Here is a 26,732-nt window from a genome sequence, read left to right on the forward strand (position 1 = left end):
ACTGATTTGCCCTAATGACTGTTCCAGAAAATATTCGGACGTCGTCGTAATATAGTGCTCAACAATTGATAAGGATCATAATTATGATTTCAAATATTTTAAAAGTTTGTTGAGATCCTAGTATGATGACTTGAATAGAATAAATGAAAATAGACGACTTTAATATTCAACTTTTTGCTGACCCTAGTAAAAAATGGCCATAATGGCAAAATTTATTTTATTTCGTTTAAAATTGATAATAGAGTCCGGGTATTAATATTACTTTAATTATATTAAATTTTTACAAACTTCGGCTATTTCTGGAGTAAAATATTACTTCGATCCTTATCAATTGTTGAGCACTGTTGTATAAATTATAATTTGACGAATAGAAAATTTTTTACATCTCTTGTTGTCATATTTACGGAAATGGATGTTTGGAGACCTTTTGAATAGAATTGAAATGAATAGAAAGAAAATGCCACGATTAGTAGATAAGTCAAAAATATATCGAGGATACGTCATTTATATTTTAGTATTATTTATACAGGGTGTTTCATTAACAGTTATCCACATAGTAACTGGAGATACCTTAGCACAAAATACGAAGATTTAACCTAAAACACTAATCACATGCTATGATTTTTGTGACTGATATTTTTAAGTTAAAGTTGATTTCATATAATTGAATCAACTATCTTTCAATAAAATCCTTGCAACTCGTAAATATTGGCAATATCATTGACAACAACAAAATTTTTTGTAATTGATTAATATTTTGTATTTCGATAATGACCTCCGAAGTGAAAGTCGTAGAATTCGTAGAATAGCTTACTGACTAATGGGCGTTTGTAGAAATGGTTTAACCGTGTAGAAATTTCGGTATTGTTGTAATTAAATACCCATTTAGAATTTTCCTGATAATAGTATGTACTAATTGTTATACGAGTGCGTATATCTATAACAATTTTGCAGTTTGTAGAAACGGTTTAACTGTTTTGTGTGTGCATTCGAGAAGGTACATTAACTTGTCAAAAAATAAGTGCAATTTATTTTTAAACTTTTTTTATGTACTGTGTCAAAAACATGGAGCATTTGGGGGTGAAAAGTTTCAAACAAGGACCAATCTTAGATTTATATGCGCGACAAATTATTTTGAATATGTTGATATATACAACAAAAACAAATTCCGATCTGACTCCAACACAAATTGTTTCTACAACAAGTACAGCGCTGGGTGTTAGCGATAGGACAGTCTCGAAAATTCGTCAGGAAGGATTGGATCATAATGAAGACTTACCCAAAATTCTGAAAAACCCACGTAAACGGACCAAGAAGAAAACCAATCGGGAGTTTACCTAAGATGAGAATATCAGAAGCCAATTGAGAAGACTTGTTCACACAAACATTTGCCTAAATTTTCCAAAAGTACTCGACTATTGCGAGGGATGTGGTTTGTTTATGAAAAAAGAAGAAAGAAAGCAGTAATAATGGAACATCCTGACATAATAAATTGGAGGCATAAATTTCTTAAAAAAATACGGAATTACCGAAATCAAGGATACAATATTTTCTATTTGGATGAAAGTTGGATAAATATCGGACATACAGTAAATAAGGTATGGATGGATTCAATCATAATCAGTTATAAGGATGCATTTTTAAAAGGTTTGACTACTGGTATAAATGATCCAAAACAAAGAGGTCCGAGATTTGTCTTGTTACATGTTGGATCTGATAGAGGTTTTCTATCAAATTCAGAATGCGTATTTTTAGCAAAAAAAGATTCAGGCGACTACCATGACGAAATGAACGGCGAGTCTTTCGAAGACTGGTTTGAAAATAAACTAATGTGGTAGTAATGGATAATGCTCCATATCATTCATGCAAACAAAATTTCCCAAGAAGCTCCTGGAACAAACAACAAATTCAAGACTGGTTACGAGAGAAGGATATATTTTATGAAGAAGATTATTCAAAGTCAGAACTATTGGATGTAGCAAACAGTCATGCAGATATATACAACAAGTATAACATCGAAACTTTGGTCTAGAAATACGGCGTAGAAGTATTACGATTGCCTCCCTATCACTGTGAGCTTAATCCAATAGAGATGGTTTGGAGCCAAGTTAAACATTACGTTGCAGCCCGAAACACTGACTTTAAAAAAGATCGTGTGCAAAAACTCATCCATGAAGCGTTTGCCAATGTCTCTGCTGAAGAGTGGCAAAATTATATACAGCATGTCATCAGAATTGAAAAAGAAATGTGGATAACTGACAACCTACAAGATATCCTACCGGTGATTATCACAGCCAACACCGGCAGTTCCAGTGAGGACGATTTTTCCGAAATGGAGTAGAGACCAGACACTGTTATTGTAAGTCTTATCTTTATTCATTAGGTAGCGTTTAGGCTACATAAATTTTTATTCTTTTATTAGCGTAATTATATTCTTTGGTGTATACACACTTTTCTTTGTAATAATTGTTGAGACTGTTAATAGTAATAATTGATCCAAGTTGGTATATATCGTGTCGGTATATAAATTAACAATTTAAATTTGTAGCCACTACGGAGCTACGAATTTTTTTTGTAGCAGTTTCCCTAGTAGACTCTGTTCTGTTGGTACACCCTGTATAATTTTGTAAAAAAGATTTCAAAGAAAATAGTTTTATTAAATTTTGTGTAATTTGCAAAATCTTGAAGTTGTAAATAATGTTACATTTACTTCTAATAGGATTGCATGATTTAATGTTATTGTACAGGAGGGCCAACGTGGTCCTGTATCACACCTGCAGACTATGAACGTGCCTAGCGGTCTAAGCGGCAACGTCGCTTCTCATAAGCACTGTACTGAAATCCTCTCGTGAATTTGTCTATAGATCAGTTATTCCCGCCAGGCATTCACGAGTGTCACTTCTCACCTAGTGACTAGCATGTAGTAGAGATTAGAAGTAGAGACAGTCTTCTGTCTCTCTTACACAATAAGCTTTTTCTCACTCCTAACCGAGTAATGCATGGGTTAGTGATCAGTGTTGTAGTTTCTGGGGGCTCAGGAAAATGAGACCTCGGAAGCCCTAAAGAAGACATCAAAGAGGATGTCGAAAGCTCGGTGCAATGATAATCGACGCGGTTCAACCTGGAAGACTGTTAAGTTTAATATTAATTCTTGTAATAGTATTAATATTAGCTATAGGTTTAATATATATGTATGGATTAGTTCGTTACTTACATCAATGCCTAAATTGTATATGTATGTTTATACTCACTGAGGAAAATTTCGAGGACAATGATTCTGGTGCTTCTCTCATAAATTCTTCAAACGGTACAAGTTCTATGTCTTCATCTTTAGATCTAAAATATAAATAATTGATATTTTAAAATATCTATAAAACTTATGTCAGTAGAATTACATGCAATTCCTGTCAAAATGTTAAAATTGCCACCAATAGGGATTGCGACGAATGAGTCCTCAAGAAAAATTTGAGAAGTTTGTCATCCAAAACAGTGTTACTACAAATATATGTCGCAATTGCTTCTAATGGAGCATTTTTAAAAATCAAGTTAAAAGTATTAGCTATTTCTACTTAATTAGTAATTATGTTACCCCCGTTTGATAGCGTTATGTTACTTTCATTTTTTTACATTTTGAAAGATCAGATATAATTTTCCAAGCACTTTTAGAGGATTATCAGATGTGTTTATTATACACTCACCGGCACGAAAAACGGAGCACTTGCATTAAAAAAAAACTTAAAATTTTAATTCTCTTTAAACTTTTATTATTACTATAACGTAAATAAGCGCGAAACAAACTGTTTTCAGTAATTTCTAATAAAAATTTAGCTTTTGAACAAAGAACCGTTTCAGTAGATAAAAATTTAAAAATTCAGGAAAAAAACGTAAGTAAATGTTGTAACAAAATTACGCTCAATTAATGAAAACTTTAATCATGTGTCCGGACAAACTGATTTTAATAATGAATGTTTCCTCCACGTGTTCGAATTATTGCCTGAATTCTCCTTGGCATGCCTAAATTCAAATAAGAAATGTCCTGTTAAAGAATAAGTTCCCATTCCTCTAAAAGAGCTTATTGTAACTGATTTAAGGTTAAAGGGGCAGGAACACGACTTCGTATCCTTCGCCCAAGCATGTCCCAAACGTGTTCGATTGGGTTTGCATCTGGACTCAATACTGGCCAATCCATTACAGGAATGTTTACTTCATTTAAAAACTGTTGAGTGATTCTGTCACTGTGAGGCTTGGCATGATCATGCATCGCAACAAAGTCATTTCTAACAAAACCAGCATAAGGCACAACAAAAATCTTGGAGAATTTCATCAATGTATCTGGCAGCTGTTATAGAGCCTCTCGGAACGATGTACAATTCTCTACGTGCCTCTAGAGAAATTCCAGCCCACACCATAATTGAGCCCCCTTGATAGCCTACCCTAGAACTGAAAGCACATTCTGCAAAATGCTCATGTGGTCTTCGCCATACTCCTTCATGACCATCTGGAGACCGCAAGGTAAACCTGGACTAATCGGTAAATAAAACACGTGCCTCCAATTATTTACAGTAAAATGAACATGGTTTCTGGCAAACTGAAGCCGCGCAACTCGATGGCGCCTAAGAAGAAGAAGAAGAAGTAGGTCTGTTGTAGGTTTGCGACTGCTTAAATTTGCTTCTCCAAGCCGTCGTTTAATTGTTCGTTCCCAGTATTCCGGACGTACTGAAATTGATTTAGGATTTGTACAACCGTGGCACGATGATCTCGTAAACTTTGTAAGAGGATGAAGCGATCATCACGGGCACTAGTTCTTCGTTGGGGACCGGTTCCAGGTCGTCTAGTGTAAGCTCCGGTAGCCAAGAAACGTGTAAAAATACGGTGCACAGTACTATTGGATATTTGATACTTTTGAGCAACATATCGCTCACTTCTCCGTCTTGAAGCAACTCAATAACAGCAGCCGATGTTTCGGGATTTATAACCATAATTCTTGAGATTAAATCAACGCAATTCAACTTCAAATTGTGTTTGAAAACTCTTGTTCAAACAAGAACAAAAGAATAACAATAAAATACCAACAGCTACCTTTGCTCTTTTTAAAGTGATAAGAATAGTGTATTCTTTATTTCTGATTTTTTATGCATTTTTTTTTTCGGATAAGCACTTAAGTTTTATTATAAATTACTTAAAACAGTTTGTTTCGTTTGTGTTTACGTTATTATAATAATAAAACTTTAAAGAGAATTAAAATTTTAAGTTTTTATTTTAAAAATGCAAGTGCTGCGTTTTTAGTGCCGGTGAGTGTATTTTGGTAGTGGCATTTTTTGGTTGAATTTAGAAGCTTTTAATAATCTGTTTTTTTATGTTTATAATCATCACGCAACTCAGGAAATGCTCTAGATAATTCATGCAAATTTTTCAGTTCATAACTGGATTGTCTCACCTCATTATTAACCCATTTATTACTATTTGGTTTAGATTTTTTATTTATAATAGGGAAGTTTATGTCAAAATGGTACATAAATATATTAAAAAGGTATTAAAAGCAATATATTATACTAAAATATCATATATTTGATTCCAGTCCTATCTTGAGATGTCCTTTATAAATTTAATAATATTAATGTCATTAAAATTTATTTTTTGATAGAAAACACTTGACTTGAATATCTTGTATGATTATTAAAATTGCCGCATACAATAATATAAGTGTTAGATTTGAAAATGAAATTTAAAACAGATTCAAGATCTTCTAAAAAAAGTATTAATATTACCGGATGGCGATCTATAACAGTTTAATATTATAACTATATTACTTAATTTGTCTTTATAAGAAATGCAACAAAATTCTGAATGTTTACTAGCACAAAACTCTTGAACATTGATTTTGTTTGCTTCGATTCCATCTCTAATCCACATCCCTACGCCTCCACCTTTGCTGAAGTTGTGACGGATGTAGTTACTTACTAGGTTATAACCTTTGAGGTAAACGTAATTTACCGAGTCAATTGTCTCCCATAGTTCTGTCAAACAAATTATATTTATATTCTTTTAAGTTTTTAATAGCTAAAGTAATTTCACAAGCTTTTTCAACACTAATACTTTGGACGTTGAGTAGCATAAGCTATCAATCTCGTAAAGAGAGATTTCCAAACAATTCGTGGAATAAAGCAGCAATCAAAGAATGGCTAGTTGATACATTGTTTTCGAGGAGTGCTATTTGAAATCCGAGCTATTAGAAGCAACACTTGCTTGCCATATACCATAAGTATAATGCACAACATGTTTCTATTTTAAGGCAACATGTTTCGTATCAATGCGAATAAATCCTACAGAAATGGTTTGGAACCAAGTTAAGCGATATGTAGCTACCTATAATACCACTTTTAAAACGAAGAGGTGCGTCAGTTGATCGACGACGATTTCGCACGCGTAACACAGCAAAATTGGCGTAATTATGCCACTCATGTTGAAAACACGGAAACTGAGATGTGGATCGGGGATAACCTCGAATAGTAGCGAAAGTGAATCCGACATCTCGGATGTAGAATGCGAAATTAGTATAATTAAATATCTATGAGTAACCTCGATTATTCTATAACCAATGAAACGCATTTATGTATAATAAGAGTACGAGCTTTTCTGGTATTGAGCTGGGTGCACAGAAATCGAGTATTTTTGGGTATTGTCCCGTTGGAAAACTTCTCAATAGCATATGAAAAGTTGGAATAAGAATATGCAAACCGTTTCGCTTTAAGTCAAACCGTTTTGATGTCACAATTGTCCAAAATGTGATAATGGCCACTTTTCAAATATCAATAAACAAAGAACAATTGAAATTAGATATGGAATATGATAGACGAAATCTATTATCTATCGAATTTTTACTAACCATAGTTTTTCCATAATCGATCGATGCAGTTCCCGGAGGTCCCACTCAGTAAATGCATCAAAAAATGTAATTTAAAATATATTTGTTATAGTCTAAGATCCCACTGCAGAATCACTACTTTCATAACGTAGTTAATGAAACTCTCATTTTTACATTAGTTTAAAATGAGGAGAATATATTGAAAATAGGTTGCAGTCAAAAAGTGGTGGCAAAAACCGCTGCTCATGACGCATATGCATGTTTTTTATATCAAATTAAAGCGATTTTTTTCCTTAATATGATGATATAAGTTTGCCTGAGAGTAAATGGACGAAAATTATGGTTGCCAGTTGTTAAATACGCGAAGTATCAAAGATAAAATAAAAGACAGCTAGCGTGCAATGCTACTGGTTTAAAGTGTTCTTAACCCTTGAGAAGAATGAATAATTCTGAAGAAGAATTCTTGAATGTCGTAAATGGAAATAATTTAATTCGCTCCTATCTTACGAGATCTTATCTTAGAACTGACCGTTTAAATTACGGGGAACAAGAATTAATTCTTAATATTTGTACTGAATATCCAGATAATATATTTTATGTAAAATGCGACCAATTTACATTTACAAACAAAATTAAACATAAAATCGAAACAAACAACACTAAAACTGTACATCAGTTCAGTTCAGATATCAAGTACATCAGGAAGAAGTAAAGACAATTCAAGAAACTGTTCGAGCAAAGAATAATTCAGCCATCTGTGATCTATTTCAGACATCTCCGATTTGGGTTGTACCGAAAAAACTAGATACATCAGGAAAAAATAAAATGGCGAGTCGTGATTACCACATATTTTAAGAACTATTGCACCAACTAGAAAAATACCAATACTTCACGACATTAGATTTAGCGTCTGGATTTCACCAGATTGAAATCGAGCCAAAAGACATCCCGAAAACAGCATTTTCCGTTGACAATAAACATTACGAATTTGTTTGTATGCCATTCGGACTAATCTATGCCTCTTCTATTTGTCAAAAAGTAATGGACAATATCCTTTTAGCAATCCAAAACAAACGATGCTTGGTATAATATATATGGATGACATAATAGTTTACTCACCCACTATCCATGACCAAATATCACAACTGAAAAAAGTATTTAAAAGATTGCTAAAGGTAAATCTAAAGATACAGTCACATAAATGTGATACTAAAATATAATAATGTACTCCACTGTACTTTCTGGAAACAATATAGATATAATTTATATATTTTAATGAACTGAGGATATATTGAACTACTTTAACCTCATTTTTTTTATATTTTAAAATTTTTAATTGTAAAATCATTTTTAAAGTAACCTATTGTAATACTGCCACGGTAGCGCAGTGGACAGATTGCTAACTTGATTGAAAGCTGAGTAAATCGCTCCTTCAAATCCGGACGAGACTGGAAATTTTTATATTACTAAAAGACTATATAAATTCCCATCTTCGTAGGATCAATACTTGCCCGAGGTATCACTCGATACCTGATATAATAATCGACTCTGTAAAGCCGATTAATCCGAATTTACTTAGGAATAAGGTATTTGTTCAACACACTATACAATACAAATTCCGCTAATAACCTTGATTGATTGATGCGAATAATTAGAAATAAAAAAAACTGTAATTACCTAAAAGCCAAACACTTGTTAGTTTCTGTTACCAAATGGTGACGTTCATACACCAAGTTCTGATAGGTCAGCTTTATGCTGTCACATTTCTGTTTTTCTGTAGTTAGAGTTTCCTTTCCATGTACATGCCTAATCTTGTCAGTTCTGTTGAGTTTTTTCACCATACACATTTTGACAACTATTTCTGTGTGAATATCTTTTATTTCGTTAGATTTTCTCTGAAAAATTTTAAAAACGACTTAATATATTTATGTACAAGCAAGATATAGTCGATCCGCCTGATCTTTGCACAAGTATGACATTTTTCACGAATTATTTTTTGAATTTTGTGGTTAATTCCGGTAAAAATAGTAAATAAGTGATGTGTTATCAACTATTCTTTCTAAGCAAATATTCAAGATGTTAAAGCCCAGGCGACATCTTTACAATAATATAATTAAAACCAGTACACCAAAAATATTCCATACAGGTTGTTTTCATTTGTCCACTATTCAAATTTGTCCCGACAATGTTTATCCATTGACAACTGATGACATTTATCATATTATGTAAAGTTTCCGTCAAGATATAAGAAATTTTGCCTGACGCTGGTGGGATCACCATACCGATTTATTATTATAATAACCAACAACAGACCCCCCAGGAGCGGATTCGCAAAAATTAACAAAAAAGTTCAAGTACATATAATATTTTAATAGAGTTGGAATAATAAATATAAAATTAAATATCATATATATTTATTACGCATTTATATCTATGTAGTTATAGGTATGTTATTATGTACAATAAAATATAAGAAATAAAAAAATTAAAGAAATTAAGGAAAATAATGTTAATAACAGTAAAAGATTAAAAGAGTTGTAGCAAAAATCAGAATTAAAAAAGATAACATAATAAAATTAGAAACAGTAACATAAAAAAAATAAAATTTGAAGTTTAGATGGAAAAAAATAATTAAAAATTACAACTCTATGTTACTACCGCTGTCATCTTCAGTAGAATAGTCATCATCTAATGTTATAATTATTGGTTTAATATGTGACGTTAATGTTCTGTAATGATCTTCCGTTTTTATAACATGTGAAACAAAATTTTGCCACAGTGTTGGGGAAATCTTTTTTATTTCTTCTACATGTGATACCGATTGGCTACTAAATTTGGGACAGCAGTTGTTTCGCCGTAAACTTCCCTTAAGTTGGCTCCAGATTAATTCAATAGGGTTGAAAACACATTAAAAAGGAGGTAATCGCAATATAATATGACCATCACGTTTGGCTAATTCGTCTATAACAAACTGTTTCTCAAATACTTTTGTGTGAAGAACTTCCAACATCTCTTTTTTTGTATATGTTTCTTCAAAGTACAAATCATTTTCATACAAAAAATCCGATATTTGTTTTTTCGTCGAGCCTACACTGGGGATTTTTCTAATTTGTTCGCTGTGATACGTCGCGTTATTCATTACAATGACACTTTTTGGAGGCAAATTTGGCAACACTTTCTTTTCAAACCATTCCTTAAATAAGTTACTCGTCATATTTTCATGGTAATCCAGCTTTGAATCTCTAATGTTTTTTGCCGATAGTAAAAAACTTTCTGCTCCAAGCCAGCCATTTTTGGATCCAATGTTCAGAATAATTATTCGTTGACGTCTATTAATTGGATAATTGGGTGCACACTTAATAGAGTCGTCTGTCCAACCTTTTTGAGCAGTATCGTGGGTATCGAACCATATTTCATCCAGATAAAATATCGGTCTTCCTTCATCTCTAAATTTAGATATAGCATCCACGTCTTCGTTTCTCCAGTTAATAAGTCGAGGGGAATCCATTATTGATGATCGCTTATTAATTTTCTTGTACCGAAAACCAATGTGATTCAAACACCGTGATAAAGTTGAAGGCGAATACGTAATAAAATAGTCTTTAACAAGTTGATCGTAGATCATACTAAGCGTTGGAACTAGGTTCTTTGAATAAAAATAATAAACTGCTCTTCTAATTACTTCAGCGTCTTTTTCATTTACTGCTTTATATGTAGAAAAGTCACTCCGCTTTTTACGAGGTTGAATTCTATCTATAACAATTTTCCACACTGTTGTATATGGCATCCTTGCCAATCGAGATGTTGCCTTGATGAGAAATTTACCGTCTTCTGGATTGGATTATCTTCTTTTACTGTTTGATAAACATTACTAAAAATTTCTTTGGTATCATCAGATAAATGTAAACGTGTTTTACACTTAGCACTAGCTTCGCCGATTCCTGCCATTTTACTTGAATAGTCGTGACCTAACCACCGATCTAAATGCAAGAAAATAACTACCTGAATGTGCAAATGTCAAACTTAAATATGTTTGCCCTCTTTCATGTTTCATAAATTATGTTTTCTAGATAAATAAATGATGCCTAATTATACCTAAATACCTGTTAGCACGAGAATCATGATGTGTAAAGCTATAGAATAATAAGAGGTATATCCATTGTATTTAAAGTGAAAACGACATAAAACAGATAATCTTCTAACTCCATAAAATTCAAGTAATGAGCCCGTTGAAGATGAAAATTGTTTGTGATCCTTAATAATAATTGATTCCAAGCAATTGAAATTCAGATACGTAAATCAGATGAGTAAGCAAAGATGACTAATTCGTGTACAGCAAAATTTTTTTTAATACGAAGCATTGTGAAGAAATTTTAATTTTAACAATTTATTTGCACTGATAGGTAACGAGTCAGTTCTGTAAATAATATAAAGTCCGGTCCTAGTAAACTGTTCCAAAACTATTGCTACCCGTCGCAAAGACAATTGAGGGATTAGTAACATCAATAGGTGTTGTTCATTATTATAATACTGCGGTCGACTGGGTTATCCCACCAGACTCAGGCCAAATTTCTTATATCTTGAACCAAACTATACCAACGTTATGTACTAATGTTTATTGTATATTGTATAACTGTATCATTTCCTCTTTCGGATACCATTTTCACAGACGCAGACGCCACCAAAAATTCCCCTCCCAAACGATCATTCTTATTATCTCATCAAAAACTTCTCATCTGACTTAGTGGTGGTTTATGGTTTGGATCATTATGTTAGTACTGGTTAAATAAGGGTTTTGTTGCGCGAAATTTTAAATTATTGCGTTTGTACTTACATCTTTCTGTCTTAAACTCATTGCTTCGGCAAGAAGGTTTCTGATATCTTCACAAAGTTCAAAATAAACATTTGCTTCCAAAGACGCTTGACTATTCAATGATTCCTTTTCTTCAAAATCTGCCACTTTCTGAAAATAAATATATAATTAATAAAAACTAAATCGATAAAACGGAGTATCGAATTTGAAATTAAAAATGGGCTTAGCCAGGATTTGAATCTGAGGCATTTTGCACTCAATGCATGGCATTATGAAGTCGTTTCTATTTGATGAGATTACTAACACAAGCAGGTAGCAGATATAACCATAAATAAATAGTCCTTTGTTTTGGTCTATTTGTTTATGGTAGATACCTCTCGAAATTTAACGACACCACTCAAATACAAATGACTTTTTAATAAGCTCAAGATAAGGTTTTCAGCACTAATTTGTTGGCAACTATACCTCTAGACCAGTGTTTCTTAACCTGTAGTCCGCGGACACCTGGGGGTCCGCAAGCATGTGTTAGGGGGTCCGTGGACTTATCTATGGACATTTGAATTAATAAATAAATGCAAGTTTCGTAATCGTTACGCTGGCGAGCGTGCGCCAATAAGCATGATCCAACCGAGATGACCGAAAAGAGAGTACAAGTGCACGCGGCGAACCTTCTCCCTGTCACACCTCTCGTGCCACTAAACCATACTTACCCGCGACTTACACTTGGGCCCGCGACTTACAAAGTAGATAAATTTATGGATATTACGTTTTTAATGTGATTTAAACAATGAAACGCCGGTTAAAGCCAAATAATTCCGTTTTAGACGAAGCATATAAGACCATCGACTTAAAACGCATGCTAATGTGCGTTGGCAGGGGCGTAGCTATCGCCGTATCAGCCGTATCAATTATACGGGTCCCCCGACATACAGAGGTCCTCGATACGTCAAAACAAAAATCCAATTTCCAAAAATTATTGGCCTCTTTTGTGAGGAGCTTAATTTTAATACAATGACTAATTTTACTGCTGCCATAATATTCTTACTCGATTTGGTTTGGACGACTATACCGAGAAATGAGAACGCCTTGTAGAGTTAGAACTCTTACAGAAGATGTCTAAATCCTGGCAATGAACTCTACCAAGCAGCCCTTTTAGCCTGAGTCATTAACGGTTTTTTCCTTACCCTGTCTTTTACCTGATTCTCAACAATTCAAAATATTTATCGACTTTGGTTTATAAGAGTTCATTTTAATTTGTGCACTCGATTGAAACGTTTAAATTCTGAAAATATTGTTAAGTTGTGAAAAAATCAGCGAAAGAAAAAAGAGAGCACCTCAGTGAAGCTATGGAAAGAGAAATGAAACAAAAAAGAAAGAAGCTTTGAAGAAGATGCCCAAAATTTCTTCATTTTTCCATCAACTATATTCCCAAAGTGATTTAGGTTGGAATGGTAAGTACTAGGTTTCGATCTACTAGTGTAACAATTCGCATCCAGTGTCTTCTGTAACTTAATGGAGGGCTTGGGCACTTTACAGTAAAGTAAAAGGGACCCTAAAAAGTATGATTAAAAAGAAAGATTCTTTTATTATAACTTGAAATTTATTTTATCTAAAGTGTCTACTAACACAGCGAGCTTTTTCAATTTATTATTGTTCTTACTTAAATAAGGCTCCTATAAAAATTTTAAGACTATGACTGTTATTTTAATATTTTAAACAAACCAAATTGTCATTTCTGTTGGTTGTTAGCAGATTGTCAAAGCAAATTATACTGTTCGGCAAGAGTTAATAATGTTTCTGTTAGAAGCAATTTCACACAATGTATGTATATCTGATCATGAAAATTCACAGCTTTATTTTAAAATAATTGAATACAAGATAATACAATTGAGTGAAATCAACAGTAAAATTACTTTCTGGCAAATGTACTGCACCGTATAATTAATGTTATAATTACTTTAGCATTATGCAATTTATCTTTGACGGGTCATGCTTCTGAATCTGAAAATTTAAATCAATTTTACGTTTAATATTAAATTATGATCCTTAAAAAAAGTTATTTTATAGCCAAAAGGTGAGAAAAATTATTTAAGCCCCTCAATTCAAGATGAAATAAATTATTCGTTTACTTGATACTGCAATTAGAGAAACAATAGTCTCGGAAATTAAAAATGCTCCATTTATGGCGATTATTTTGGATACAACTTAAGACTTGTCAAAAACTGACTAACTTTCGTTATGTCGGGTGCATATGGAGGATTACAAGCACTTGTAAAAAAAACATGTGCCAAACGCAGGTTACATTCATTGTACGGCAAATGCGATAAATTTAATTTTAAAGGATGCCGTGAAACGCGTTTCTGAAGTGTCATTTTTTTTGATAAATTTGGAAAAAGTATATACTTCTTTTGCTAATAGTATAAAACGCTGGTCAATGTTATGTAATGATAAATTTCTTCTTCTTCTCGTGCCACTCCTAGCGGAGATTGGAAATCATCATGGCCACTGCGACTTTGTTAGCAGCGCGCCTAAAAAGTTCAATCGAACTACACCCGAACCATTCACGTAGATTACGAAGCCACGATATTTTTCTTCTTCCCACACTTCTTTTGCCCTTAATTTTGCCCTGCATGATATTTCTTAAAAGTTCGTACTTTTCACCTCTCACAATGTGCCCCAAGTATTCCATCTTTCTAGTTTTTATCTCATTTAGAATTTCGCATCTTTTGTCTAAAGTTTGGAGTACTTGCGTGTTAGTGACGCGGTCCATCCATGATATTCTGAGAATGCGCCTATAGCACCACATCTCGAAAGCTTCGATGTTTTTTGTGGTCAACTGTTTTAGTGTCCAAGCCTCTACTCCATACAACAGGGTAGAAAAGACATAACACCGCAGCATTCGTATTCGTAACTTTATGTTGATATCACGATTGCAAAAGAGTTTGCGCATTCTATTAAAGACCGATCTAGCGATTTCTATTCTACATCTTATCTCTTTTGTTTGATCAGTATCGTCCGTGATCCAAGCACCTAGATATTTATAACAGGACACACGCTCAATCGTTGTATTGTCTATTACAAGATTAGCTCTGATGTTCTTGGATTTCGTGATTACCATAAATTTAGTTTTTTTCAAATTAATTTTCAAGCCGTAACTGTTACAATATATATTGAGACTTTGAACGAGATGTTGTAGTTCTACTAGCGTTCCCGTTAGGAGAACCGTATCGTCAGCATACCTTATATTGTTGATCGTCTCACCATTTATTATCAGACCAAGATCTTCTTGGTAATATTAGAATGATAAATTAGAAAAATATAAAGTTATTTTCTAGAAAGTAAGTTCTATAAGATAGTCTTCAAGGTACGGTGCTTTATCGGCTACAAAAAAAATATTTATTGACAATGAAAAATTAGTATGAAATAAATTTAATTTCTACTAAAAAAGACGAACGTGATGAATGTAAAAATATAATTACTGTTTTGGAAAATTACGATTTTATAGTACTTGTCTTTTTTTCATCATTGTTTAAAATAATAAACACTGTTTTTAAACTCCACAGCATGAAAACAATGATTTTCAGAAAGTTGGTATTCTACTAAGTAATCGTTTAAATATGCTAAAAGATACAAGAAATCAAAATTCATTTCATGATTTCATAAACGAGTCTAAAAACCTAACAAAAAAGTGGTGGGTAACAAATATTTTTAAAAATAAAAGACAAAAAGTAACAAAGCGATTTTTTGATGAGTTATCAGAAGATAAGAGGATGTCAGACACGAAATCGTACTTCAGGGTCAATATATATTATTGCTGTTTAGATATATCGATCTCTTGAAACCAAACAAAGTTTTCAAAGTTCCTGTGACATGAGTAATACATTTGAAGTATTACAAACCAAAAATTTTTTTGTCATTTTCAAATGAAATTATAAAAAAGCAAGTCGAACGACTGACTGCTATATACGATAAAGACATTTCATTTGATCTTTATAAACAGTTACTTGCTTTAAAAATCTGCTTGTAACCTGAAATTCAGAAAATTCAATCTGTTAAAGAACTTTAAAGAACAGAATTATTAATGATAAAACACAATATCCTTGCATACAGTTTTCCGGAGGTGATAATAGCATGTTTTCTGTTTTTAACCCTTCCCGTAACTACTGCCGTAGCTGAAAGAGGTTTTTCAAAATTAAAATTGATTAAAAACTACCTCAGGACTTCTTTGGGACACGAACGACTATCAGACTTGTTACTTTCTATAGAAACCAAAAATCTAGAGAAATTTAAATCTTCTTCAGCTATGGACGTTTTAATAAATAAGTTTGCCGAACAAAAGGCGATAAAAATTCATTTTTAAATTGTTCGGGTAATATATTATTGGCTCGCAGGAGCGTTTGTATTTGTAATTATATTTGTATACTTTATAACTATATTTAATAAATATTTGTTCAATATAAGCCTTTTTGCTTCTTTTGATCAACCTTTTTTAGCACTATCCCATATCAGTCGTGGAAAAGGGCCCCGCAACAAACTTTGACAAGGAGCCTCTGTTGGGCTAGCTACGCCATTGTGCGTTGGTTGTCCCGTGGCAAAGTCGTGTCGCGTGTTTTCTAGCAGGTGAAAGGAGATCAGAATATGCAGTGGAAATAAACATGCTGACAATTTTAATAACTTTGAACGGCTTACAATGGTGGTATATTTGGCTAAATCCTTCAGTGGCCTTAACGAGCTGAAATTAACTCTACAAGGAAGAGATAATAACATATTCCAAGTTAAAGATAAAATAGAAATTATGATAAAAAAACTTGACCTTTGCACTAATCGTACAAAAAAAAACTATAATCATTTTCCTACACTGATAGCGTTTTTGGAATCTTCTGGTGGGAAACGTTAGCAACGCAAGTAGATGAAGAAATGATTAAACACCTCCGAGGTTTGCGGTCTTCTTTTCGGGATTATTTTTGACAACCTGACAGAAATAAAACTGGATACCTGACCCTTTCAACGCAGTGTTTCAGATATCATCGGCTTGACCACATACAGGAAAATTAATTAATATAAATATCATGTGATTTAGCTTTAAACCGTCATTTCAAAGAATCTTCCTTATCAAGTTCTTGGGTGAATATGAAAACAGTTTATAAAGAAATATCAGAAAAAGTACTAAATCATTCACTGTGTTTCTCATCCACATACATCTGTGAAAAGGGATTTTCTGCTCTTGTATATCTCCAAAACAAATAAAGAAACAAAGTACAATTAGAATCCGATTTGAGATTACAACTAAGTACTTAAATTTATTTCAGTACTTGTTCTAAATTTATTCCTGTGCTCTTTATTAAGCGTGTCCTTAAAATTGTGCTTGATGTTCTAGGGGCCTGCGGACTGAAAAAGGTTCAGAAACGCTGCTCTACGCCATCGGGCCGACGTAGTTTTTAGTATTTTTTATATTTTTGACCTATTGACTGCAAATACAACTTTGTTCTTTGTTCGACCCTCTAGGACTATTCCCTCGAGAGTTATCGCCATATTATCGCACAGGAAGACAGACAGATAGACAGATAATGATACGATTTCAAGAGAGTCATGTCAAATCCTTAATAGTGAAAACCAAAAAAAAACTGATCCAAAAATGTATTCCTGGCAAATTGATGATATGTATGTATGCGATATGAATAACGATTGTTATGTGTGATTTTTGAGTAGATCCAGTTAATTATAGAATTTAAAAAGGTGAATTTGAACGAAATATTTTTTGAGTTGACTAAAGATATTTTGTTGATAAAAATGCTTTGAATTATTTAAATCTACTTTTGGGAGTTTAGTTCAACAAGTAACATCTGTGTTCGAAACGTGTCATAAATATTAGCAAAATATTACTGAGTTCCACATAAATTATGTGTGTTTAAAATAAGATCATTTACTAAAATACCATATCTTAAAAAACCGCAAAGATGAAAAATAATATTAACTGATCTATGATAAAATTATCTATTTTACCATAGATCGGATTCTATTTATTGACAACGTAGCCAAAACTAACAAATATAGTCGCTCATGAGACAAATATCAGCTTCTATTATGGGATTGTGCTGTGGCATCTGCATACTTTGCTAAAACATTCAGTCGGCCATCTAGAGTGTTTCTTGAAAATTATGTTATGCACTTAAGTGTCGAAAAAAAAAGTCTTAAAATAAAATAAAGTAAATTCATAAAAGCAACAATGCTCTATTGCTTCGAGTATGTCATGTTTTTAATTGTTTTTAGTTCGGATTTACACAATGTAGGATACAAAGTAGCTACGGCATTCCAAATATCGTAAATAAAATTTCGCAACTATTTCAAATATCAAAAATAGCGAAAATGAAAATTTTTTTATTTGTGTTGTAAGTATGTCTCACACTTGTTGGCACTAGCTATCCGTAAATTGTTTATTAAATTTAAAACTTGTTTCTACATAATTTTTAATATCAACTTGACGACTCACATTGTCAATACTCCCGAAAAAAATTTTTAGGTCCAATTTGTTTCTGTATGTATCCTAGACAAAGTAAAATTTTTTCTGCCTTTCTTTCGCTCAGTTAAGTTAACTGGATTTCCGGCAACAACCTACCCAATTGTTTAATGTCTAACCTCTTGACAGGAAGATCTAATCACTGTTACATGTCACTTTTTTTGGAATTCTGCATAGCTCTAAAGTCCTAGATTAGCCTTGGCTTCTCTTAAAAGACCCTTCAAACACTCACTATTCAGAGAGAAGTCTTCTCCATGATCTTATTCCCAGTACATGTAGATCTGCTTTTACATCATCCACAAAGCATTTTTTTGCTTCCATATTGTCTACGAGCCCTAACAATTATTAAAACAAATTAAAATATAAATCAAATTCAGGCGTTTGACTATTAATTTATTATTTTTTTAAATAGTTGTGATAATAATGCTAAATGAGTTTCAGAGTTCAGAGTCATGGAGAGTACTGTAAATGCTATGAAATATCAACAAATACCTCAAAATAGCCCGCTTCCAAGAATTGTGAAATTATATTTTTCAGCAGGGCAAAGCTACCTTTCATATGGTCACAACCGTTTACAACTGGTTTGGAAACCACAATATAAATGTCCTTTCTTAGGCTTCTAACAATTCTGACCTAAATTTCATTGAAACAGTCTAGCATAAAATGAAACAGACACTAACGAATGACCCAAAACAGACATGAAATTATATTAAACCCAAAATAAAGAAGATATACAATGAATTTTCCTCTGAACAGTGCACATCTTTAGTCAAGTAAAAGTACAGGTTTTTTTCCAGCGATAGGGGAAAGCAAGGGTAAATTAGTGCACTATTTCTTCTTAGAATATTATAAGTCATGACTTATAAGGAATTAAAAGACCTCTTAAAATATACTATGAAAAATAAGTTATCTATAGCTGTAGGACATTTTTTTATGGCTAAGATGAGAATGAAATAAGCTGTTGGATGAAAAAAATAATAAGCCCTCAACCAACTCATATTTAACTTCTACCTTATATATATCGTTATCGCCTTCAGGTTCTGGATTGGAAACTTTGCGTTTTTTCTTTATAGATGTGGTTGTTTCTTTTACCATTTTTTAAACTTGTAAAACACACTTTTTATTATACTGTGATTCCGATTTCCAAAAACTATTACTTCGTGCAATGCATATATTATTTTAATAGAGGAATAATTTTAAATATGCATTAACTGAATTTCAAAACAAATTCAGATTAAGAAGGTTAGGTTAGGTTGTTACTGTGTCAACTGTCTAGTGAATTTAGTAATTATTTTTTTGCGAAGTTAGTTACTTTTTGACAGACTAGAAGTGGCTGGAAATTACTATACAACCAAATCTGTGACCAAGCCATCGAGCAAAAAGACAAGACAATCGTCTTTTTGCTCGATGGACCAAGCATACGTACTCATAGCCAATATTAATACTAAACAAACTAAATAGTAAATAAAATAGAACTTTACGAATTAATGACAACCAATATTTATTTATTTATTTGCACCATATAATAAATAGTTATGTTAAATTATAACAATAGAAATATATTTTTTAAATATATACTACCTAAAATTTTATGGGTTTAGTATACACTTCGAGTATTTATAATAATTCTTCTTTTTTCAAAGGAAGAAGTCTGCAATAGTAGTATATTTGAGCTATTAATACTGAGAAGTAGGAATTTTTGTGTTGTAGATTTCCGACTATGAATCTGTCAAAATATGCCTGAGCTTAGCGAATAAGCGAATGAACATTACTTCCTTACTGTACCACTAGGGCACAGATCACCTAAGTGGTCTGTGTACTAGGGAGCACGAGCACATATTATATTAACAGATATTTTTTAAACAAACAGGTTAGGTTATGATCGTTATGATTATGAATTTCCTTTCCCTTTCCTTATCATTTTGCGAATAAATGGAGGAGCGGCTATCGGTTGGTTATATCCAATAAGATCTGAATCATCTTTTACTTTTCGTTTCCACTTTCTTTCGCTTTCAGTTTTTTCACTGCTTATTCAGTTTCTATTATTTGTTCTTCGTCATCTGTTTCCTCTTCACCTTGTATGTTTTCCTCAGTCTAAAGTATATCTCGTACTATACCTACTATTAGTTTATATTATTTCTGCTTGCGAATCTAATAAATAAAGTCGGTAAGTAAAAAAATTATTTTCATAAAAAATAACTACCTTTCTTCTTCTTCTTCAAAATCCTAGGTGTCAGTATTTTGGTCATTATCTAATGAAATCAAATCAAAAGCATCAAACTCGTCGTCTTCCAAAATCTCTAGTAGCTTGTTAGTGGTTAAATATTTTGTTTGAAATCCACTTTTTCTTTGCCATGGCTTGATTTTTTGGGTGGCTTGCGCCGGTTTTTTGTTATTGTTTTTAGATTTTTTTTATTGGCCGATGCCTTTTTTATGTTTTTGATTAATTTGTCATTGTTGGGGGCTACACAGTGCTTTGTGTTAGTCTGAATTGGTAGAGCTAGAGATAGTGCAAACACTCCTGACCAGTGAGCTGCGAGTCAAAATTCACGTAAAGGCAGAAAGGTTCTATTGTAAACCAAATTTCGTCTACTGCGTCGTGGTCAGGAGTGTTTGCACTATCTCTAACTGTCCTCTTTCTGTCCTTTATTTTCTCTCTAGATACATTTTATCTCTTATTTGTTGTTTTGGACGTTTGTGTTTCCGTCGATGGAATGCGTCGTATCTTATGATCTCTCGCAGTATGGGACTCGGGTGATTTTCCAGTTCTGCGAATTTTATCCTGGCTTTTTTCTTCATTATATCCGTCACCCTGATTTGTTGCAGTTCTCTGAAAAGGAATCGTTCGGCAACGTATGTTGGAACATTAACTGCTTCTGTTAAGCTGCTGTTGTGAGCCGCTTGTATCTTTTTCTTTGTTGTATTGCATACGTGTCCCCATGCGAGAGATGCGTACGTTAGTATCGGAAGTATGATACTATTTAATAGTCTCATTTTTGTTTTTGTCCTTAATTTGCTTTTTATAACTATGAGTTCTCCTATTGACGCTTTTGCCATGTTTGTTTTTTGTATTGTAGCGTCTACATGTTTTGTGAATGTCAGTCCTTTGTCTATTATGACTCCCAGGTATTTTGCTTCGCTTTTCTATTCGATGTGATTTTCTTGCACTGTTAGTTGTTCCTCTGGCTGTTGATGTCTCTTTTTGAAGAGCACCGCTTGCGTCTTTTCGGAGTTTATATTGTAAACTCCGAAAAGATATATATTTTATATTTTCTATTGTAAACTCCATTCTTCGATATTTTCCAACGCTGTTTGCAGGTTTTTTACAACTATATCTATATAACTTTTATTTATCTATTACATAGCTCGCTCGATAGATCTTATGTTTCACTTACTTCCAATCCCACTTCTTCTCTGCAAAGGAAATGCAATACATTAATCGCATCCTTAGCCTCTTCCAATGAGATTGACCGTAACACAAAGAAAAAACTAACAACATATAATGGGAACATTGCAAAGTTTTATGCTTTGCCAAAAATCCACAAACCAACACTATCGGTTCGTCCCATAGTAGCTTCCATTGGAACACCCACTGAAAATATCTCAGCTTTTGTTACAGACATACTTACTAATGCATATAATTATGAAAGTCAATATTACATTAAAGATTCTTTTGAGATGGTAAATAAATATAATGGCTAAATACTTCCATCAAATTATGTCCTCGTTAGCCTTGACGTTGTATCCTTATTCAGCAATGTTCATCTAGGAATATGTTTGACATCAATAGAGATCAACTGGGACCGTATTAGAGGTTGTTGTTCCATGTCTTGCGACAGATTCATCAGCATCGTCGAATTTCTCTTTAACAACACTTACTTCTCATTTAATGATAAATTCTATCAACAAACTTTCGGTACCCCTATGGGAGCTAAGATTTCTCCTATCATTGCAACTTACGTTATGGATTATGTATTAGACTCAGTCATTCCTTTACTATCCTTTAATATTCCATTTATTAAAAAATATGTTGATGATATCATTTTGGCTATACCCAATGACAAGGTAGATGAACTATTAGACACTTTTAATGGTTATGACCCCTACATCCAGTTCACTATAGAGAGGGAAGATGGTAATTGGTCCGTCCCCTTTCTCGACATAAGGATGATCAGGGAAACCAACAACATCAAAATAGATTGGTATCAAAAACCGACCCATTCTGGTAGATACCTTAACTACAACTCATACCATAATAATTCTACCAAAGTCAACTTAATCAAACAGATGAAAAATAGAGTAACAAAACTATCAGATCCTTCATTTCATACAAAAAACCTACAAATCCTACAGAAACTTTTTATTTCAAACGCTTATCCAACACCATTAGTTAATAAGATTTTGTTTAATACTATCCATGACGAAGATATTTCACCTTCCTTCGCGACTAACAATGCTGATCCTGATGTCTTAAGTGGGAACCCAGTTTCGGATACTCCTATAAACAAATATTTTTCATTACCATATTTCAGAGATATCACTCCGGGGTTAACAAGGATTCTGAAAAGTGTTGAAAATAGCTTTGGCAATAATAATAACAACATTAAACTTAATGTGGCTTGTAGATCAGCCCTAACAATTAATAATCTTTATTCTAAGATAAAAGATAAGACTCCCATAGATAGGCTTAGTAATATTGTCTACAACATTCCATGTCTCTCTTGCAACAATTCCTACATCGGTCAAACATCTCAATTATTGAAATCACGTATTACACTACACAAAAGTGATTCTCGATTTCACCCTGACCGTTGTGCATTAGCCAAACATGTCCATTCCACTGGTCATCTCATGGACTATACCAACACCACAATTCTCCACCGTGAGAACAATAAATCTAAAAGAGAGTTCATTGAAATGTCTTATATTTTCCTTAACGATTTCTCCATTAATGTTAAGAGTGACATCAAGAATCTAAGCGATATATACCACCTGTTACTTAAATCAGATACCAAGAACAATACTATATCACAGATAACTAACTTGACTGATATATCTATCAACAACTAACATACCTTTATAATTAATTTTCATTAACAAAAAATATATAACATTCCCTTGCTTTTCTTAGATACGTCTCAATAAGATTCAATAATACATGAACAATATAATATAATTAAATAAAGAAAATCAAAATAATATTTCCCTTTACTGGGATTTAAATTCATTCGTGATTTACCAATGAACCTTAACGACACAAAGATTCATACGAACTAATGAAGTTGTCAGCGCTTGCGTTCTGGCTTAAACAGAACCTCACTTTTAACTATCTAAAACTCAAAAATTTAGTTATTGCCGACAATTCAAAGAATTACCTCCTTTTAAATGTAGTTACATTGGGTTTTTCGATTAACCTTGGGTAAGCATTTACGTGTCAAGTTCGAAGCTACCATACATTTCAACGCTTATAAAAAAACTTTTTTTTTGCACATAGTAACAAAAAACACCACTATGTTACTAGCAAAGTTTTTTAATATTCTAACTCTACAATTCTAAGTTACGGTAAGATCAATAATGTTTTAATAGATAATATATGGTAGCTAATTATAATTTATTCTCTTTCAGCCCTGAAGAAGCCAAATTAATTCTCTTTGGCGAAAACGTTCGGCGAAACAATTGATACACATTAGAGTATTTCTTGCAGATTTCCCCAATATTTAAGAGTTTACTATTTAACTAATCTGCAAAGATTATATATATATATATATATATATATATATATATATATATATATATATATATATATATATATGTATATATATATATATATATATATATGTATATATATATATATATATATATATATATATATATATATATATATATTAGAAGTGATTATTTCGACCAAAAAATAATTTATAAATACGTTCAAATTATCGGGTAAAGTGGTCTGTAATAAAAATCTTTCTTTTTTCTAAATTACTCAATATTTCGCCATTTATTTAAAAGCTTCCTCAGGAGTAAACTAAAAACAATTTGAACATTACAAAAAATGGCGTACAAATACATTTTAAAACACTCACAGAATTTAAAAGATTTCGCAAATAAAAACTGACATTGAAGTATTTGAAATATTGAATGTCAAGATTAAATTGTCTTAAGCACGTTCGTTACAGCTATACGATAAAAAATTAAAATTATTTCAAATGTAAAAATAAAAATAAAGATGAATTAAAATATAAAACGGACACTGGACAGTTAAGTAACATATATTGTAACATATTGAACAAAATTTATAAATATTAAAAATAGCCAACATTCATCGTAATAACAACTAACCTTAATAATTCATCAAATAAATATTATTCTTCTAACTTTTCTTTTATTGCTATTTTTATTTTTACATTTGAAATAATTTTAATTTTTTATCGTATAGCTGTAACGAACGTGCTTAAGACAATTTAATCTTGACATTCAATATTTCAAATACTTCAATGTCAGTTTTTATTTGCGAAATCTTTTAAATTCTGTGAGTGTTTTAAAATGTATTTGTACGCCATTTTTTGTAATGTTCAAATTGTTTTTAGTTTACTCCTGAGGAAGCTTTTAAATAAATGGCGAAATATTGAGTAATTTAGAAAAAAGAAAGATTTTATTACAGACCACTTTAGCCGATAATTTGATCGTATATATATATATATATATATATATATATATATATATATATATATATATATATATATATATATATATATATATATATATATATATATATATATATATATATATGTATATATATATATATATATATATATATATATATATGTATATATATATATATATATATATATATATGTATATATATATATATATATATATATATATATATATATATATATATATATATATATATATACTCTGGGGGTATATACTCTGAACTCCGAACCAGACCCAAACCACCGTTGGTTAAGCTACAGTTAGAAACAATGACAGTTAGCTACCTCACAATTTAGTGCTAAATAATTCTTGTCTTTTTAAGCAATACACTGTGCCCAAACCACAGTTTAATGCTCAAGAAACAATAGGTAAAAGTAGGTTCACTCGAACGCCGGTCCTTTGTTCTCTATCATCGAGTTAGATTCCAACTCGGACAATGATTAGTTTAGTGCCATGTACGTTTTACCGGCCTTGTATGTTTATGCCTTGTAGCATTATTTATTTTGTTTGTAATATACACAATCAATTCGTAGATTCATATATTTCTTTAATTAATTTGACAAATTACTTATCCATTTTCAAACCACCTTTTCACGGACAGTAAATAGTTATGATTTTTTAGTGCAAGATATAGCATCAAGGCACAGTATAAAAAGGTTCCAAACCTCTGGAACCTCTTTATACTGTGATCAAGGTCTACTTACTGTTAACAGTTGTCTGTGGTTTAAGTCATTCAAGTTTCTAAGTTATTCATTATATATAATGAAACAGCATTGCCATATGATGCATCGTCAAAATAAGATACAGAAAAGTTCCCTGATTTTATCTTGCTATGACGTCATGCGCAGAGTCGATTAAAATTAGAATTGCAAGTAAGCATATCTTGTTTGTTATGGTATCATGGATTAGGTGGTAGTGTGTAACGTTTAATCAAAATATGAGACACATCGAACTTACCGTTCAAAAGCTTTGACGAATAGAAATTTCAGTCAAAATTCACAACTCACCCTGTATATTATTAAACAATGGGAGCAGACACTTTTTAATGGTCATTTGTTATTCGCCATGAGGGCTTTTACACGACGTAAGAGTATGTACAGTTCATCATGACTCACCCTATATAATTCCTTTATATCGTCAATCCATGCATCCTTTTCGATGTGTTTACGGTCTGTTGTTTTCTACATTTCCGCTCTTTGACCTATTATAAAGCACCATATTCCTTTTTCAAAAATCAAGCTCCAGTTCTCTTTAGAAGCGGTCCCAGTGCTCATTTTTAATTCATCCTACACGCATGTGTTTCATTTCTTCTCTCTCTCCAATGGCGCTACAGCCCAAATCTAGCCTTGGCCTCCTCCAAAATATGCCTCCAACCTTGCAGGTCCCGCGCCGATCTTCTCCAGGTTCTCACGTCTAGCAAATTTTGAGCGTCCGATGCCACTTCATCCTCCCACCTTTTCCGTGGCGTTCCTTTTGGTCTTGCGCCCTGCATTTTACTATCTAGATCTCTTTTTGGCAATCTTCTGGTTTCCATTCTCACTATATGACCAGCCGATTGAAGTCTCTTAAGTTTAACGAATTCTTAGATCGGTGCCTCTTTGAACAGTTGGTAGAGTTCACGGTTGTACCTGGATCTCCATACTTCGTTTTCATTAATTAAGGTCCAAATATCTTCCTTAGGACTTTTCGTTCGAAGACTTCCAGCTTTCGTTTTGTGTCTTCTGTCATCACCCATGTCTCGCATCCATACATACTATTGGTCTGATAATAGTTTTGTAGACCCTGATTTTCGATCTCCAGTGTTTGTTTTTGGAGCATAA

General features: G+C 32.4%; 1 protein-coding gene across 1 annotated transcript in view; it reads right to left on the minus strand.

Annotated features, from left to right (window-relative positions):
- The window catches only part of thoc5 (THO complex subunit 5), a 44,105-nt gene extending 24,640 nt beyond the window's left edge, over positions 1-19,465 (minus strand). Inside the window, exons 1-4 of the mRNA XM_072526489.1 lie at positions 19,207-19,465; positions 11,700-11,828; positions 8,543-8,760; positions 3,252-3,336 (exon numbers count right to left, since the gene is read on the minus strand). Coding sequence (XP_072382590.1) covers positions 3,252-3,336; positions 8,543-8,760; positions 11,700-11,828; positions 19,207-19,290 — 516 coding nt within the window. The 5' untranslated portion in view covers positions 19,291-19,465. The remainder of the gene's footprint in view (positions 1-3,251; positions 3,337-8,542; positions 8,761-11,699; positions 11,829-19,206) is intronic.
- Between the last annotated feature and the right edge of the window lie 7,267 nt (positions 19,466-26,732).

Source organism: Diabrotica undecimpunctata, chromosome 3 (assembly GCF_040954645.1).
Source record: "Diabrotica undecimpunctata isolate CICGRU chromosome 3, icDiaUnde3, whole genome shotgun sequence".
Classification (NCBI taxonomy): Eukaryota; Metazoa; Arthropoda; class Insecta; order Coleoptera; family Chrysomelidae; genus Diabrotica; species Diabrotica undecimpunctata.